Below are 19,582 nucleotides of genomic sequence, written 5' to 3'. Positions count from 1 at the left end.
AGCTGCAGGAAGTGCCGCCACCTTGGCTGGCCGCTTCGGGAGCAATATTTAAAGGCAGAGGTGGTCAGGTAGGGCAAAATGTATTTATCTGCCCATTCTGGTGCCTCCAGATTACTTTCGCCCCCTGCAATTGGTCAGCCCTGCACTCTCGTAGGGTGCTTGGGTCTGCTATGCATTTAGTGCAGGTTCCATGGCCCAACAGAGACAGCATGAAGATTCATTCACCCCATCGTTTGCCCTTCCCTTTAAGGGAGAGAAGGAGCTTGTAAAGACGACAGCACTGCACTGAACATTGCTCAGTGCTCTGCCAATACCGCCCCTCTCACTCACTTTAGCGCTCTAACGGAAGTGGTAGCACTTGATTTAGCGCTCCATTTCCCCCTTGGAGCATTAAAATGAAAGTTCCCAGCAGCAGCAAATATTTTTTGCCCTGTGATAATTTCGCACTCCCTGACCCTAACCCTACCCTGAAAAGTTATCGCCCCAAACGGGACACTACACAATTTCTACCCATAATTTCTAATCTCATTTTACGATGTCATGCCCAGCTGACCTGTCTCCCTGGTAAATACTGAAGCAAAGTAATTATTTAATATTTCTGCCATTTCACTTTGCTGCCTATGATTTTATACTGACCATATCTTAGTGGTCCTATTCCATCCCGACTTTCCAGTTTTTAAAATTTATGACCCTGAAGAATATTTTACTATTTTGTTTTATATTCCTTGATCATTTACTTTCATAATTCCTCTTTGCCTTCCTAATTATTTTTCTGGCTTTTCTCCAAACTATTTGTATTTTGTCTCGTCATACTCTCCCCTACTGTCCAAGTACTTAGTGTATACCTCTTTCCTTGACCTCAATTTTTCCCTTATGTCTTTATTCCTCCATGGTGCCTTATTAATGTTTAGAATTCAGAAGGATGAGGGGTGATCTTATAGAAACATTTAAAATAATGAAAGAGATAGACAAGATAGAGGCAGAGAGGTTGTTTCCACTGGTCGGGGAGACTAGAACTAGGGGGCACAGCCTCAAAATACGGGGGAGCCAATTTAAAACCGAGTTGAGAAGGAATTTCTTCTCCCAGAGGGTTGTGAATCTGTGGAATTCTCTGCCCAAGGAAGCAGTTGAGGCTAGCTCATTGAATGTATTCAAATCACAGATGGATAGATTTTTAACCAATAAGGGAATTAAGGGTTATGGGGAGCGGGCGGGTAAGTGGAGCTGAGTCCACGGCCAGATCAACCATGATCTTGTTGAATGGCGGAGAAGGCTCGAGGGGCTACATGGCCTACTCCTGTTCCTAATTCTTATGTTCTTATGTTCTTATGTTTGTTCTTGTTTTTTAGTGGAATATATTTTTCCTGGGCTCTGTTAAACACCGGTTTAAATGTTTCCCATTGCTGTCTTGCATCGTTGTTTGCCAATATTGTTATCCATTTCATGTTCTAAAATCTATTGCCCTGGTCTTTGTTATGCTATTGCCCTTTTCAATTATTATCTTAAATGTATAAAGCATCACTATTACCTAGATGTTCCCCAACTTTTACTTACCTTAACTGTCCTGGTTCATTCCCCATTACGAGATTCATAAGAACATCAGAAATAGGAGCAGGAGTAGGCCATTTGGCCCCTCGAGCCTGCTCCGACATTCAATAAGATCATGGCTGATCTGATTGTGGACTCAGCTCCACATCCCTACCCTCTGCCCATAACCCTTTGCTCCCTTATCGCCCCAAAATCTGTCTATCTCCACCTTAAATGTATTCAAGTTTCCCAGCCTCCACGGATCTCTGGGGCAGGGAATTCCATAGATTTACAACCCTCTGAGAGAAGAAATTTCTCATCTCAGTTTTAAATGGGCGGTCCCTTATTCTGAGACTATGTCCCCAAGTTTTAGTTTCCCCTATGATTGGAAATATCCTCTCTGCATCCAATTTGTCGAGCCCCCTCATTATCTTGTATGTTTTAATAAGATCACCTCTCATTCTTCTGAACTCCAATGTGTATAGGCCCAACCTACTCAACCTATCTTCATAAGTCAATCCCCTCATCTCCGGAATCAACCTAGTGAACCTTTTCTCAACAGTCTCCAAAGCAAGTATATGCTGCCTTAAATACGGAGACCAAAACTGTTTGCAGTACTCCAGGTGTGGCCTCACCAATACCCTGTACAGTTGTAGCAGGACTTCTCTGCTTTTATACTCCATCCCCCTAGTAAGTAAGGCCAACATTTCATTTGCCTTCCTGATTACTTGCTGTACCTGCATTTTAATTTTTTGTGTTTCATGAACAAGGACCCCCAGGTCCCTCTGTACTGCAGCATTTTGCAATTTTTCTCCACTTGCATTATAATTTGCTTTTCTATTATTTCTGTCAAAGTGGATAACCTCACATTTTCTCACATTTTATTCCATCTGCCAATTTTTTGCCCACTCACTTAGGCTGTCGATATCCCTTTGCACATTATTTGTGTCCTCCTCACAATTTGCTTTCCCACCCATCTTTGTATCATCAACAAACTTGGCTACATTTCACTTGGTCCCTTCATCCAATTTATTAATATAGATTGTAAATAGTTGAGGACCCAGCACCAATCCCTGCGGCACCCTACTAGTTAGTTTGCCAACCGGAAAATTACCTATTTATCCCGACTTTCTGTTCTCTGTTAGTTAGCCAATGCTCTATCCATGCTAATATATTACCCCCAACCCCGTGAACTTTTATCTTGTGCAGTAACCTTTTATGTGGCACCTTATCGAATACCTTCTGGAAATCCAAATACATCACATCCACTGGTGCCCCTTTATCCACCTTGCTCGTTACATCCTCAAATAACTCCAGCAAATTTGTCAAACATGATTTCCCTTTCATAAAACCGTGCTGAATCTGCTTGATTGAATCAAGCTTTTCCAAATGTCCCGCGACTGCTTCCTTAATAATGGACTCCAGTATTTTCCCAACGATTGATGTTAGACTAACTGGTCAATAGTTTCCTGCTTTTTGTCTGCCTCCTTTTTTAAATAAGGGCGTTACATATGCGGTTTTACAATCCACTGGGACCGCCCCAGAATCCAGGGAATTTTGATAGAGTACAACCAATGTATCCACTATTTCTGCAGCTACTTACTTTAAGACCCTAGGATGCAGGCCACCAGGTCCAGGGGACTGGTCCGCCTTTAGTCCCGTTATTTTACCGAGTACTACTTCTTTAGTGATAGTGATTGTATAGCCCCTTGATTATCCATTATTGGGATGTTTATGGTATCTTCTACTGTGAAGATCAATACAAAATACGTCTCTGCCATTTCCCTGTTCCCACATTATTAATTCCCCAGTCTCATCCTCTAGGGGACCAACATTTACTTTAGCCACTCTTTTCCTTTTTATATACCTGTAGAAATGCTTACTATCTGTTTTTATATTTCATGCTAGTTTACTTTCATAATCTATCTTCCCTATCTTTATCATTTTTTTGGTCGTTCTTTCCTGGCTTTTAAAAATTTCCCAATTACCTGGTCTCCCACTAGTCTTGGCCACATTATATGCCTTTGTTTTCAATGTGATACCATACATTATTTCCTTAGTTAGCCACGGATGGTTATCCCTTCTATTACAGCCTTTCCTTCTCATTTGGATATATTTTTGTTGCGAGTTATGAAATATCTCCTTAACTGTCTGCGCCACTGCTCATCAACCGTCCCATCCTTTCGTCTATTTTCCCAGTCCACTTTATCAAACTCTGCCCTCATACCTTTGCAGTCTCCTTTATTTAAGCTTCGGACCCTGGTTTGAGAACCAACTTTCTCACACTCCAACTGAATTTGAAATTCAGCCATGTTATGGTCACTCATTCCTAGAGGATTCTTTACTACGAGATCATTTATTAATCCTGTCTCATTACACAGTACCAGATCTAAGATAGTCTGCTCCCTGGTTGGTTCCGCAACGTACTGTTCAAGGAAACTATCCCGGATACACTCTATGAACTCTTCCTCAAGGCTACCCTGGCCAATTTGCTTGGTCCAATCAATACGAAGGTTAAAATCGCCCATGATTATTGCCGTTCCTTTTCTACAAGCCTCTGTCCAACAGTGTAGCTAGGGGGCCTATAGACTATGTCCACCAGCAACCTTTTTCCTTTATTATTCCTTATCTGCGCCCAAACTGATTCAACATCCTGATCCTCTGAGCCAATATCGTTTCTCACTAATGTACTGATCTCAATAGTTGGGCTTGTTACATGTTGTGTTAAAAAGACGTCCTGTACATATTGTAGGAATTCAATTCCTTTATCTCTTTTGCCTACCAATTAATTTTGAGGAAGTTGAAATCTCCCATAGGCCAACTATTTACAATCTATATTAATGATTTGGAAGTAGCCAAGTTTGCTGATGATACAAAGATGGGAGGAAAAGCAATGTGTGAGGAGGACACAAAAAATCTGCAAAAGGACATAGACAGGCTAAGTGAGTGGGCAAAAAATTGGCACATGGAGTATAACGTTGGAAAGTGTGTGGTCATGCACTTTGGCAGAAAAAAAATCAAAGAGCAAGTTATTATTTAAATGGAGAAAGATTGCAAAGTGCTGCAGTACAGCGGGACCTGGGGGTACTTGTGCATGAAACACAAAAGGATAGTATGCAGGTACAGCAAGTGATCAGGGAGGCCAATGGAATATTGGTGAGGCCACACCTGGAATACTGCGTGCAGTTTTGGTTTCTATATTTACAAAAGGATATACTTTGGAGGCAGTTCAGAGACGGTTCACTAAGTTGAGTCCAGAGATGAGGGGGTTGGCTTATGAGGAAAGGTTGAGTAGGTTGGGCCTCTACTCATTGGAATTCAGAAGAATGAGAGGTGATCTTATCGAAACGTATAAGATTATGAGGGGGCTTGACAAGGTGGATGCAGAAAGGATGGTTCCACTGATGGTGGAGACTAGAACTAGAGGGCATGATCTTAGAATAAGGGGCCGCCCATTTAAAACTGAGATGAGAAGAATTTCTTTTCTCAGAGGGTTGTGGATCTGTGGAATTCGCTGCCTCAGAGAGCTGTGGAAGCTGGGTCATTGAATAAATTTAAGACAGAGATAGACAGTTTCTTAACTGATAAGGGAATAAGGTGTTATGGGGAGTGGGCAGGAAAGTGGACCTGAGTCCATGATCAGATCAGCTATGATCGTATTAAATGGCGGAGCAGGCTCGAGAGGCCGTATGACCTACTCCTGCTCCTATTTCTTATGTTCTTATGTTTTAATGATTATTATTCTATGTTTTTTTTTTACTCATCTCCCTAAGTTGTATGTGTATTATGATCTGGGATGCGTTGCCTGAAAGGGTGGAGGAAGCCTATTCAATACTAACTTTCAAAGGGGAAGTGAAGAGCCACAATTAAAAAAGTGAACATATTTCTACTCTAAAAACTTCATTAATTAAATCTGATTGCTGAGTAGCTGCTGGGTGTGTTTTGCTAAGTTTTAGAGTTTATTTCTGCACGATAATTCTGAGTCTATTAACTAGAAGCATGGCAGGGCAGCTCAGTCCCGTGGCGTGCACATCCTGTGCCACGTGGGAAGTCCAAAACGCTTCGCATTTCCTGGACGACCAACGTGTGCAGGAGGTGTCTCCAGCTGCAGCAAAGTGAGGTCCGCGTTTCGGAGCTTGAGCGGCGGCTGGAGTCACTGCGGTGCATCCGCGAGACGGAGAACTTCGCGGGTGGCACATTTCAGGAGGTGGTCACCCCGCAGCTTAAGAGAATGCAGGCAGAGAGGAACCAGACCGAAGAGGAGTGATAGGCAGGCAGTGCAGGAGTCCCCCGACTCCATCTCGCTCTCCAACCAGTACTCTGTTCTGAGTACTGGTGAGGCCGATGGTGCCTCTGGGGAGTGCAGCCAGAGCTAAGTCCACGGCACCACGGATGGCTCAGCTGCACAGGGGGCGAGGAAGAAGAGCACTAAGGGTAGGGTTTTCAATAGTCAGGGGAGCAGACAGGCATTTCTTCGGCCGCAGACGTGACTCCAGGATGGTATGTTGCCTCCCAGGGTGAAGGATGTCACCGAGCGGCTGTAAGACATTCTGAGGTGAGAGGGTGAACAGCCAGAGGTACAAATGACATTGATAGAAAAAGGGATGAGGTTCTGCAGGCAGAGTTTATGGAGCTGGGAGAGAGATTAAAAAGCAAACTCAAAGGTAGTAATTCCCGGGTTACTGCCTGTGCCATGTGCTGGTGAGTACAGAAATAGGAGGATAGAGAAGATGAATGCGAGGCTGGAGAGATGGTGCAGGCGGCAGGGCTTTAGATTCCTGAGGCATTGGGACTGTTCCTGGGGGAGGTGGTTCCTGTACAGGCCGGACGAGTTGCACCTCAACAGAACCGGGACCAGTATCTTCATGGGGGGGGTTTGCTACTGCTGTGGGGGAGGGTTTAAACTAGCTTGGCAGGAGAATGGGAACCAGGGAATAGATTCAGTGGGGAGAGAAGCAAAGCTGGAATTGGGCAGCAGAGAAGTAGAACTAAAAAGTGAATTTAGAAGACAGAGGAAACAAGGGCTGGAAAATAAACAACAGGGGAGTTTGGCGATACTTTAATGCAAGGAGCATAGGAAATAAGACAGATGAGCTGAGCGCACAGATTGACACTTGGGAGTACGATATTATAACTATTACTGAGACATGGTTGAAAGAAGGGCAGCTGTGGCAGCTCAACATTCCTGGTTACAGGGTTTTCAGTCGGGATAGAGAGGGGGGTAAAAAAGGAGTGCAGTTGCAGTTGCAGGTGTGAGAAGGGATGATATGGGGTCATGAAACGAGGCCATATGGGTTGAATTAAAGAACAAAAAAGGGATGATCACCCTAGTGGGAGTGTACTATAGACCCCCAAACAGTCAGAGGGAGATAGAAGAACAAATATGTGGGCAAATTGCAGTGAAGTGCAAAAACTATAGAGTTGTAATAGTGGGGGATTTCAACTACCCTGATATTAACTGGAAAAAAGGTAGTGTGGATGGTGCAAGGGTGCGGAATTCCTAAAATGTATTCAGGAGAAGGTCTTTAGCCAGTATGTAACAAGCCAGCAAGGGAGGGGCGGTTCTAGACTTGGTTTTGGGGAATGAAGAGGGGCAGGTGGAAGGGGTATCAGTGGGAGCGCATTTCGGTGCTGGTGATCATAATTCAGTAAGATTTAGGGTAGTTGTGGAAAAGCAAAAAGGGGGACCAGGAATAAAAGTTCTCAATTGGGGTAAAACCAATTTTACTGAGCTGAGATGGGATTTGGCCAAAGTGGACTGGAAACGGCTTCTTGATGGTAAATCCGTGTCAGAGCAGTGGGAGGCATTCAAGGAGGAGATCCTGAGGGTACAGAGCAAGTATGTTCCCTTAAAAAAAAGGGTGGGGCTAACAAATCTAGAGCCCCCTTGATGTCAAGGGACATACAGGGTAAGATAAAGAAAAAAAAGGGAAGCTTATGACAGATACCGGGGACTCAATATGGCAGAAACGTTAGAGGAGTATAAGAAGCGCAGGGGTGCAATTAAAAAAGATATCAGGAAAGCAAAGAGAGAGCATGAAAGAATATTGGCAAGTAAAACCAGGGAAAACCCAAAGATCTTTTATATAAAGGAAATCTGTGTGGGTAGGATGTGGGTAGGATTCTGAATGAATACTTTGCATCCGTTTTCACAAAAGAGAGGGACAATGCAACCATTCACTGCGACTCACTAAGCCAGTGCCAAATCTGTCCAAGGTCGCAAAATGCTGAAAATAAAGATTTCAATCTTTGACATCACATTAACAGAAAGTTTACACTGATAGTGCATAAAACATCCAATTGCCTACCCTTGCGTGTTGTTAAATGTTATGATTGCACTAGGATTAACATAGAAACATACAAAATAGGTGCAGGAGTAGGCCATTCGGCCCTTCGAGCCTGCACCGCCATTCAATGAGTTCATGGCTGAACATGGAACTTCAGTACCCCATTCCTGCTTTCTCGCCATACCCCTTGATCCCCCTAGTAGTAAGGACGACATCTAACTCCTTTTTGAATATATTTAGTGAATTGGCCTCAACAACTTTCTGTGGTAGAGAATTCCACAGGTTCACCACTCTCTGGGTGAAGAAGTTTCTCCTCATCTCGGTCCTAAATGGTTTACCCCTTATCCTTAGACTGTGACCCCTGGTTCTGGACTTCCCCAACATTGGGAACATTCTTCCTGCATCTAACCTGTCTAACCCCGTCAGAATTTTAAACGTTTCTATGAGATCCCCTCTCATTCTTCTGAACTCCAGTGAATACAAGCCCAGTTGATCCAGTCTTTCTTGATATGTCACCATTCTGTCCTAATCTGTCACCATTCAGATAATAGTCTGTCTCTGTTTTTACAACCAAAGTGGATAACCTCACATTTATCCACATTATACTTCATCTGCCATGCATTTGCCCACTCACCTAACCTATCCAAGTCACTCTGCAGCCTCATAGCATCCTCCTCGCAGCTCACAGTGCCACCCAACTTAGTGTCATCCGCAAATTTGGAGATACTACATTTGAGTGTGAGTGTGAGGGGTGGCTAATTACATGAGGATGTTTTAATATCGGTAGTGAGAGAGGAGATGCAAGGTGGTGCGAGCAAGGTGTGCAGGAGTAGGGTAGGGAAGGCAGAGTGATGGGGATGTGTTGAGAGGCACAGCAGGATGAGGTTGTGTGTGGCTTTGTATTAACGTTTCCTGGTCTACTGAGATCATTGAAATGTTTGCAGCACTGAACCCAGGTCGTCCTGACCACATCCCTGCTTGTGCCCTCCTGTGCAATGTGCAACCAGGCTGTGTTGATCTCCTGGGGAGGTCTCTTCTGCCCATCGGCAGGGAAGGGAACCACTCTATGTGCTGTCACTCCCTCCATAAACAGAGGAGGGAGTCATGGCAGAACCTGGGTGCAGCCCTGCACCTCTGTGCAGTCCTTGTCAGTATTTCCAACACCTCAACGCTGTAGAACACTGACAGCACAACTGTCAAACTAAGTTTGTCCACGGACCCTTTAAGGAAACCGGTTGATGACACATCATCAAATGACGTCCCAGACCTGCTTCCTCTAATTGGCAAAAAAAGTCGCTGAGCGGGCTTAACAAGCCCCATCAAGGGTAATTGATTTTAGAGGCTGGGATGCAGCCAGCAGCATGTACGGGAGCCACCACTGACATCACTCGCCAAGGTCAGAAAAATCACGGCCCTGGTTTAAACTAAGAATGTTAGCTCAGGTATACTGGAGATTCAAATTATTTATTAATTTGAAACAGGAATTATAAGTAAAACATTGTAATTTAGAGATATATGTTATGTCTCTACATGTTTCTGTTCAATTTTTACTTTGGTAATAAACTTGATTCGTAATTGTAGCCTCAGGCGTCAGGTCAATGGTTTGTCAGTTGGTTATTTGTCTGTCATTCAGAGAGATGAGGGCTGGGATGTTCACATTGCAGGGCGTGCGGGCTGGGGTATGGGTCAACGGTTAAAAGCGCTGAAATTGACAAGGTGTCGGGAACCCACTATCATCCCATCAACTACCGCATTTAACTGGGATGCGAGAGGCGGGTGACCTCATTGAGATACTTAACTGCTCGTTTAGAGACCCTTAACAACCTTTTTAAGGTGAGGTTCCAACTTTAACTGGTTGCGCACGGGATTCACGGACCTCAGGAATCTCGTCTGTGAAGGGAAGGTGGGAGCTCAATGGCCATTGTGCTACTTCATTAAGTGTCAGCCGGAAAAAACACTTAAAGCATGTTATCAAGTGCAGTAGTGTAGTGGTTATGTCACTGGCTTAGTAATTTGGAAGCTTAGATTAATGATCTCTGGAGATGAGTTCAAATCCCACTGTAGCTGGGGGATTTAAATTAAATTAATTTAATAAATCTGGAATAAAATCAGAGTAATGGTAACTACTGGATTGTTGTAAAATCCCATCTGGTTCGCTAATGTCCTTTTTGGGAAGGAAATCTTGTCATCCTTATTTGGCCGAGATGTGACTCCAAATCCACAGCAATGTGGTTGACTCTGAAATAACCGAGCAAACCAGTCAGTTGTAGAAGGCTGCTCACCATCACTTCTCGAGGGCAATTAGGGATAGGCAATAAATGCTGGCCTTGCCTGTGACACCAACGATATAATGAAAGCCACATGTCCACCAGATGTGTCATAGAGCAAGCTATTGGCATGATGAAGCTGCACTTCAGATGTTTTGACAGATCGTATTCACCAGCCAGGGTCTCCAGAATCATCGTCGCATGCTGTGTGCTGTACAACATAGCGCAGCAGTGAGGACTGGAGCTGCAGGGTGATCATGGTGCAGAGCACACAGCCTCTTCAGAGGAGGAGGAGGAACAGGTGGAACATGAGAAGGAGGAGGATGAGGAGGAGAAACCTGAGGTGGAGAAGGAGGGCTTGGATTGCCTCACAATTGCCCAGTTTATTTAGGTTGCACCTCGGGAGCGGGCAGGGAAGTGGAGCTGAGCCCAAGATCAGATCAGCCATGATCTTATTAAATGGCAGAGCAGGCTCGATGGGCCAAATGGCCTACTCCTGCTCCTGTTCCTTATGTCCTTATGTTCAGTGCACCCATAAGGCTCTCAGCTGCTGTCCCAACTTCCCCGCCCCACACAATCACCACAAAGCAGTCCTAAAATGACCAAATCATTCCTATAAAGCAAAGCTCCATTGCCTGAGGTTACGTAATGTCTCACCATTCACTCCAAGTGACAAAGCCACTTCTCAGGTAGCAGGCAAAAATGGACAAGGGAAAGTAGTGCAAAGAAATACATTAATGTGAGTCATAAATAAAACTGAAACTTAATACTAACATTTTGGCAAACAGCTTTGTGCATACGCTTTTGCAGTTAGGATTCTGTCTTTTTGCCTTTTCCGAGTGCTTTGAGGAGGTGCAACCCCTTTGGCTTCAGGAGAGGTAGAGGCAGACTGCTCACTTCCCAGCTGTGATTGCTTCCGACACTTTTAGTGCATGTCCTATGTTTCAGGGCCTGTCAGGGCCCCGCCAAGGACTGCTCCTCCTGAAACATCAGGATCCGAGGCAGTATGTGGGACTCTGACTGAGGGGGAAGCAATGGGGGGGGGGGGGGAAGTGGGAGCATTTTGAGCCCCTCTGGTGTTGCCACCGACGTGTTTCCGTCCCCATTAAGAGCGACTTCCAGATCCAAATCGCCAAAAAATCAAAGAGAAGACCGTCGCTCAAGAGGCGACCTCAACCACTGTGGAGGCAAAAGCAAATATAATGCGGTGCGAGCAGCTCGTTTCAGGCGGAGAGCAATTGTGGCCCCCAACACTTTTTAAAAGAAGTCTTATGTGTCCCTTGTATTCAACTTTCTGTTTTCATTACTTACGAGCGAAGTAAACAAATCTGTCCGTAGGTGTACTCAGGTCGAATGGTTCCTCTACTATAAAACATGGAATGAAAGGGGTTAGGGTTAGCTTTAGGGTAAGAGTCTTGCACAACAAAATAAATCTAGGAGCTACAGATGTTGTGGAAATTGCCCCTTTCCTTAAGACCTCTTAACCAGAAAGCAGCGGCCAAGCTGCAGAGTGCAATGGCCGCCGACTTTTCGTGTAATGGCCGCCATCATCAAAATTCCGCTCCCGTGTTATCCCAGTGGTGCCCCGCGCCCCCCCCCCCACCACTCCACAGCTGCCGATCCGTGTTCAGTGCCATATCACAGTGTGTACCGTCGATTTAACCCCCTGACGACAAAACTCCGGCGTGAAAATCTTCAGCCCGCCCGCCAGTGCCAAAACACATTTTTCCGCGGTGGTCCAGTGAGGCTGAGACCTTCTCCAATGGCAGCGCGGCTCCCGTTAAAGGGGAGGCCCTACTGCCGCTATGTTATTTTTGTCAGCCATGTCGGCCTGACAATTACGCCCCCAGATTCAGTCGGGCCGCCAACAGACACAGCATGGCACTCCCTCTGGGGTGCCAGGCCGCTGGCCCGGCCAAAACCCTCCCTGGTGGCCCAGTGGACCGAAGTTTAATGATCGCTCAGGCTCCCCCCTTTAATTGAAGAGAAGAGCCTTGGTGATACGGTGCCGTGATGACATCATCGCAGTGGCCAATTCGCACCCCCGCCAACTTCCGACCCTGTAGTGTTGCCACCACTACATAACCACCCCCATTAAAAGCGACTTTCGGATCCGATTTTTAAAAAAAACAAAGAGCAGAATTTCGCTCAAGAGGCGACCTCAACCACCGCGGCGGTAAAAACACTCAAAACCAGTTGCGTGCGCCCCGTTTCGGGCGGGGGGGGGCAATTTCAGCCCCATTGAATTTCAACCGTAACTTTGGACTAGCTGTGCTCCATTGAAACTCTCTTAAAACTGCAGCACTTTTAAAAAAAAGTCTTAAGTGTCCCTTAGTTCAAGTTTCTCTTTTCAATACTTACCCCTTTGTGGCCATGGTTGTCTACGATCCACATTGTAGGCTGACGGGGCTGTTATAAAGCATGGAATGAAAGTGGTCAGTAAGAGTCTTGCACAACTAAATAAATCTAAGCGCTAACAAAGTGTGGATACAATAATGTTGAATGCCGTCCTTGACTCGAGGTACTGTCTACTGACAAATACTGCATTGTTAGCGGTGCAATCTTTAGATGAGACATTAAATCATGTCTTTGTCTGGTTAATTGGATGTTAAAAACTGCGATGGAAAGATTGAGCGGGAAGGTTGAGTGGGAATTTATGTGGGGGTCTATTGGCTGCTCGTCATTAGGTCTAGCAGCAGTCAGTTTCACCAACTTTTAAGCATCAGTAACAATGTCACCAAAACGAATGTTCTGGAGCAGCTGGAAATACCATGACTGGACACATTCCTGCCCCTTGACCAAACTCAGGTCAAATATCGCCATGGGACATCAGTGGTCCTGTGTTCCTAAAGTTGAGGCTGGGAGTTTGTTCCTGTGACCTTCAAATGCCTTCTGGAAGTCCAAATACACCACATCCACTGGTTCCCCTTTAGCCACCCTGTTCGTTGCATCCTCAAAGAAGATTTTTGCAGCTGAATTTGGATGGAGGTGTGGGAGATTGGCGGTGGGCTCTTTGATGACGTACTTAGGAGCAGTCGGCAGCAGCGGGGCGGAAGTGACATCATCATCGCCGGCGCAGTGGCCCGGGGCACTACCGGTTTTGTGCCTTTGTTAGCTCCTACGCAATTTCACTGGAGGTGGCAGCACCACCCCACCCTGGGCGAGAAATCGTTCGCCCTCCATTAACGTCCGTCCCCCCCCACCCCACGGGAAGCTCAAAGGATGTACATTTCTCCCCCTAAGTGTCTTGATGAACCTCTTCAAGCAAAACTTTTTTTTAATGTTCCTGTCCCATGTGCTGTAATGCAGACAAAGGTGAGTTATGGATGTGTAAACTGAGGTCCTGAACTGGAAGTGTTGATGTGAATGAATATCTGACTAAAGCTGAAAAATACCACGGCGGGAGGGGGAGGAGAGGGGGATGCACTTTTTAATCTTAAATTAGGCTGCAGTTTGACAAGTGCTTTTGCTCCCGTGGGAAGTGTTTTTGGTTGCACTTCAATGAAAAAGTGGTGATATAACCCAAGAGAATAGCCGAGGCATTGAATATAAAAGTAGGGAAGTTACTCTTGAACAGTATACGACACTCGTTAGGACACAGCTAGAGCACTGCGTACAGTTCTGGTCACCACATTACAGGAAAGATGTGATTGCACGAAAGAGGGTACTTGCTTTGCTGTTTGCCTGGAGACAAAAAGGAAAATGAAAAAGATATCTATTTTAATTAAATCCCTGGTCAGCAGTCCACCATCTCTAGCAAGCTCCTTCCCCAATAGGGAATAATGCTCACCGCAATAAATTGATATTTTAAAATGCAACATCAGGAGAATTACCATGTAATCAGCCCTCAGGCAAAACAATGTTCATGGCCTGGAGTTTCCGCTCAATTGTGCTGTTTTTTTCGGGGCCATTCGCCCAATATCGCTGTAATTGGCGCAATAGATCCCGGAATTTAAGCGCAAATTACTTTCAATGCAAAATTGAGCTCCCGTGATAGTTTGCACTAGTTTCAAAAAACATTGTGCTAAAAGCAGATTGGTGGCGGATTGACACTGATTTAAAATGCAAATTTTTTGTGATAACCCTATTCTCAGCTGTATTAATCAAACTTTACCAAGTTACCACTATTAATTATATCAAGGAATATTTTGTAATGCAAATTTAAAAAATCACAGTCAATGGAAATGAATAACATATGGGGCTACGTATTTTCATCATCATAGGCACATCAGAGGCAGTCCCTCGATATCGAGGAAGACTTGCTTCCACTCTAAAAGTGAGTTCTCAGGTGACTGTACAGTCCAATACGGGAATTACAGTCTCTGTCACAGATGGGACAGACAGTGGTTGAAGGAAAGGGTGGGTGGGGAGTCTGGTTTGTCGCACGCTTCTTCCGCCGTCTGCGCTTGATTTTTGCATGCTCTCGGCGATGAGGCTTGAGATGCTCTTCCTCCACTTAGGGCGGTCTTGGGCCAGGGATTCCCAGGTGGGGATGTTGCACTTTATCAAGGAGGCTTTAAGGGTGTCCATGAAATGTTTCCTCTGCCCACCAGCGGCTCGTTTGCCGTGTCAGAGTTCCGAGTAGAGCGCTTGCTTTGGGAGTCTTGTGTCGGCATGCAAACGATATTGCCCGCCCCACAGAGCTGGTTGAGTGTGGTCAGTGCTTCGATTTTGGGGATGTTGGCCTGAACGAGAACACTGACGTCTAGCGTGCGTCTATCCTCCCAGTAGATTTGCAGGATCTTGCGGAGGCAGTGCTGGTGGTATTTCTCCAGTGTTTTGAGGTATCTACTGTATATGGTCCACGTCTCTGAGCCATATAGGAGGGCGGGTATCACTACAGCCCTGTAGACCATAAGCTTGGTGCCAGATTTGAGGTCCTGGTCTTCAAACACTCTCTTCCTCAGGCGACCGAAGGCTGCGCTGGCAAACTGGAGGCGGTGTTGGACCTCGTCATCTATGCCTGCCCTCGCTGATAGTAGGCTCCCAAGGTATGGAAAATGGTTCACGTTGTCCAAGGCCGCGCCATGAATTTTGATGACCGGGGGGGGGGGGGCAGTGCAGTCTGGCGGGGTCAGGTTGATGGGGGACCTTTGCCTTATGGATGGTATGCATAAGGCCCATGCTTTCGTACACCTCGGTGAAGATGTTGACAATGGCTTGGAGTTCGGCCTCTGAATATGCGCAGATACAAGCATCGTCCGCGTACCGTAGTTCGATGACAGAGGATGGGATGACCTTAGATCTAGCCTGGAGACAAAGAAGGTTGAACAAGTTCCCATTGGTTCTGTAGTTTAGTTCCACTCCAGCGAAGAGCTTGTTGAGAGTGAGATGGAGCATTGCAGCGAGGAAGATCAAGAAGAGGGTTGGCGCGATGACGCAGCCCTGCTTGACCCTCGTCCGGACGTGGATTAGGTCTGTGGTGGATCTGTTGGTCAGGATCACGGCCTGCATGTCGTCGTGGAGCAGGTGGAGATTGGTAACAAACTTTTGGGGGCAGCCGAAACGGAGGAGGACGCTCCATAGTCCCTCATGGTTGACAGTGTCAAAGGCTTTTGTGAGGTCAAAGAAGGCCATGTACAAGGGTTGGTGCTGTTCCCTGCATTTCTCTTGTGGTTGTCGCACAGTGAAGATCATGTCCGTTGTACCCCTTAGTGGACGGAATCCGCAATGTGACTCTGGGCGGAGCTCCTCAGCCACAGGGAGAAGACGGTTGAGGAGGATTCTAGCGATGACTTTCCCAGTGGCTGACAGCAGGGAGATTCCTCTGTAGTTTTTTTTTTTTTTTTCGTTGCCAATCTTTCCAATTCTTTGTCAGATTACAAACGCCAGAGGTCACCTTGCACACATCAAGGATCACTCTGCGCCAATGCTCTTAGCCAAAAGGCCTAGAGCCACTGCACCGTTCCTGGAAGTACTGCAATACTAGGTTCGTGCCATGGAGGTGGATGGGTCAGGCCCCCCACACATCTCCGTGGAGGTGGATGGGTCAAGCCACCCCACCCACCTCCTGTTTCCAAAAAGCATAGGAGAATCACCTTCCTGATCCAGGGAGAACCACATTGGGGTCATGGTTACTCCCCTGTCAGGTCAGTTACGCATGATCTTAGCCAAAAGGCCGAGAAGCGATTCCTCTGTAGTTTTTTTTTTAAATTCGTAGCCAATCGTTCCAATTCTTTGTCAAATCACAAACGCCAGAGGTCACCTTGCACATGCCAAGGATCACTCTGCGCCAATGCTCTTAGCCAAAAGGCCTAGAGCCACTGCACCGTTCCTGGAAGTACTGCAATACCAGGTTCGTGCCATGGAGGTGGATGGGTCAAGCCACCCCACACACCTCCGTGGAGGTGGATGGGTCAAGCCACCCCACCCACCTCCTGTTTCCAAAAAAGCAAGCATATACCTTCCTGACCAGGGAGAAACCACCCGGAGGTCATGGTGGCTGGTCAGGTCAGTTACGCATGATCTTAGCCAAAAGGCCGAGAAGCGCGATTCCTCTGTAGTTGCCGCAGTCGGACTTATCCCTTTTTTTGAAGATGGTCACGATTACGGCATCTCTGAGATCTCCTGGCATGCTCTCCTCCTTTCAGGTAAGGGCCGCCAGACGTCCGTCTTCTCAGACTGATAGCGGCTTGGTTCACCATTTTGGTAAACTCACATGGGAAACGTCCTTCTGAGGGAGGACGCCCTGAGAATTGCCAGAGGACCTGTACAGCAGATACTTGAAGAACGCATCTACCCTCCTCAGGCAGCAGCAGCAATGGTCCAGTGTACAATTGGTTCAGCGACGTTCCATCCCTCGGCGAGCAGGGTATAACGGGCGGCCAATCCAATATCACCCGATTTACACCGCAGCCCAAGATGGATTTCTAGACTTTAATCTAAGCTAAGAATGTTACCTCTGAGATATACTGGAGATTCAAAACATTTATTACTTTGTAAGTAAAACATTGCAATTAAGTTAAATCTATGATATGTGTTCCTGTTTCTGTTCAATTTTAACTTCTGTAATTAACTTGAGTGTAATTGCTTCAGGCTTAAGATATGTCAGTGTGTTATTTTTCTGTCAGACAACAACAATCCGTGCTCACTCACAGAGGCAGATGGGGCTCCAGCAGCGACAGTGGTGTTGCGGAGTGTGTGGCGCATGCCATGGGAGACGTTGCAGCAGCAATCGCATCGCAGGCACAAGCTCTGCCCCAGCTTGGTGATGGGCATGTGATCACCGACTGCTGCCATCCTCTCTGTGCAACGGGGAAGCGACAGTGCAGAAGCAGGCCAGCGGTTTGTGGTCATACATCGTGCTCGGGATGTTGAAGCCCAGTCCCGTGTGTCAGTGGTCCCCAGGATATGGAGGGGGCTGTCCTTCTTCCGACCATGCACCTAACGTGGGCCACTGCTGATCCACCAGAGACTGCTGTCGCCAATGCTGAGGTGTAGCAGTCCATAGCCGGGCCTTTCAGGTCAGAGCTGGTCCAGGCCATCGTCCTCGGCCATCTGCAGTGTCTGCCCGCCCTAACACAGCAGCCCTCACATAGCCTTGCTTTAGGTACTGAGGCCTCAATCAGGAGCAGCAGCATAGAGAGAAGGGGCTAAAGGGTAGGCGGGGGGTGGGGAGGGTGGAAGCGCAGGGAAAGTCCGAATAATGTTAAGGACAAGGTTGTGGGGGTGCCCTCATTTTTGTTTATTACGCCTGTAAATAGTTACGTTGATTTAATTAACTTCATTGTTGTTCAGTGCCCTGCAACAGAACATTGTACATTGAATGGTTTTCTTTTGGTGGGGGGAGTGTTTGTTACTTTGTTGCACTAAAATTTTGCTTTGATCATTTGTCGTTGGTGTCTTGTGTTTCATTTCAATGTTCACCGGAGATGTGTCTTTATGGGGGCACAGACCGTGTCCAGTATTAGCTCTATCCCTCAGCTTCCTCCATTTAGGAAAACCGATCCATTGTGAGCTGGCGAAGTGCAACTCTTGGTCCGGTAACATTTTCACGCTGCCTCCCCTGTGGATGGTATAGCTATCCAATCGGGGCCTCGCCAGGCTCCTCTTCAGTGACCTCGTCCTCCTCCTGAGATGGGCCTGCAGTCCCCACTGGCAATGTCTGGCCCCTCATGCTGGCCACGTTGGGCAGCATCCAGCACGCCACAATGAATTTGGATACCTGTTGAGGGGAGTATTGAAGGCTGCATCCAAAGCGGCCCAGCCTGCTGGAGATGGCATATCTCTATCAGCACTTCCTTTCGGAAGCGCAGCCTTCTCACACACTGCTTCTCAGAGAGCTAAAGGTATGAGCGTTGGTGCCTGTAAACGTTGGTGGTGGGTAAGCCCTCCTCTGCAGACGTCTTTGGCCTCTCCTAATCCATGGGCCGACATGGCCAAGAGCCCTTGTTCTATCCTGACACCGCCAAGCAATAGCATGGAGGATGATACACTGGTGAACTAGTAATACCCCTATTAAATTCTTTCACTGAAAAGGTAAGGACACTATAATGGCAGATAAAATAACCACTTTGAAGGCAGAGCTTCATGCAGCGTGCTGTGGACAAACGTTGCAGGCAATGTGATCTGTGATGTCGGATCCTCCTCCCTTAAAATAAATACAGTGCAAATACCGGACTGTGGGACCACCTGCATCTGGGTCACCAGCGGAGCATTGTATGACGACTGACGTCATGATCTCATAGAAACTAGAGGGCGGGCTGGTAGGTTTTTGCACCGCTGCAAACCCTGAGCCAAACTTGCCGACCGAGTGGTAAAAGCTGGCTACCCACAGTTACACCTTAAAAGACCCTTTACTGCCCCTCCAAATGTGCAAGGGAGCCGAAAAATCCAGTCCATTATACTTGGGTTCATAAAGAGCGTACTTTTGCATTGGGTATGAGAGTATCTGGACTGATCTTCCATTGTAACGTTGGACTAGCAGTGCTGTGCACCACTGACCCTTCCTTAAAACTGCAACACTTTAAAAAAAATGGACTCCGGTGTCCCTCAGTTAAAGTTTTGTTTTTCAGTACTTACGTAGCACTCTTTGAGGCCTGAATGCTGGTGCACCCACTGCTTGCCTATACTGCGCCATGATCACATCCCTGTCCTTAGGATCATACTGTTTCCTCATCAAGGTCTCTGTAATTTAGCACAGAATGGAAGTAGTAAATAGTAGCCTTACATTTAAAGAACATTTAAGACTTCTCCGACTCGCTATCCTCCTTTAAGACACTTCTTAAAACCTACTTCTTTTACCAAACTTTTGGTCATTTGCCCTAATATCTCCTGATAGAAGCCTAGAAATTTACAGCACGGAAGGAGGCCATTTTGGCCCATCATGTCTGTGCCAGCCGACAAAGAGCTATCCGGTCTAATCCCACTTTCCAGCTCTTGTAGGTTATGGCACTTCAAGTGCACATCCAAGTATCTTTTAAATGTGGTGAGGGTTTTTCAGGCAGTGAGTTCCAGACCCCCACCACCCTCTGGGTGAAAAAATATCCCCTCAAATCCCCT

At 46.5% G+C, this 19,582-nt stretch overlaps 1 protein-coding gene and 2 pseudogenes across 12 annotated transcripts in view; all 3 read right to left on the bottom strand.

Moving 5' to 3' along the window:
* The window catches only part of LOC139264758 (uncharacterized), a 680,593-nt gene that overhangs the window by 168,184 nt on the left and 492,827 nt on the right, over positions 1 to 19,582 (bottom strand). For all 12 annotated transcript variants that reach the window (XM_070881817.1, XM_070881821.1, XM_070881822.1 and 9 more), the window contains 3 exons: positions 19,103 to 19,207; positions 12,443 to 12,490; positions 11,393 to 11,446 (listed from right to left, as the gene is read on the bottom strand). In XM_070881817.1, the coding sequence (XP_070737918.1) occupies positions 11,393 to 11,446; positions 12,443 to 12,490; positions 19,103 to 19,207 (207 nt within the window). The remainder of the gene's footprint in view (positions 1 to 11,392; positions 11,447 to 12,442; positions 12,491 to 19,102; positions 19,208 to 19,582) is intronic.
* LOC139264889 (U2 spliceosomal RNA) lies at positions 15,974 to 16,211 on the bottom strand (annotated as a pseudogene).
* LOC139264867 (U2 spliceosomal RNA) lies at positions 16,340 to 16,572 on the bottom strand (annotated as a pseudogene).

Source organism: Pristiophorus japonicus, chromosome 5 (assembly GCF_044704955.1).
Source record: "Pristiophorus japonicus isolate sPriJap1 chromosome 5, sPriJap1.hap1, whole genome shotgun sequence".
Classification (NCBI taxonomy): domain Eukaryota; kingdom Metazoa; phylum Chordata; class Chondrichthyes; family Pristiophoridae; genus Pristiophorus; species Pristiophorus japonicus.
Note: the sequence above shows the minus strand (reverse complement) of the source record. Positions and strands in the feature narration are given on the sequence as shown.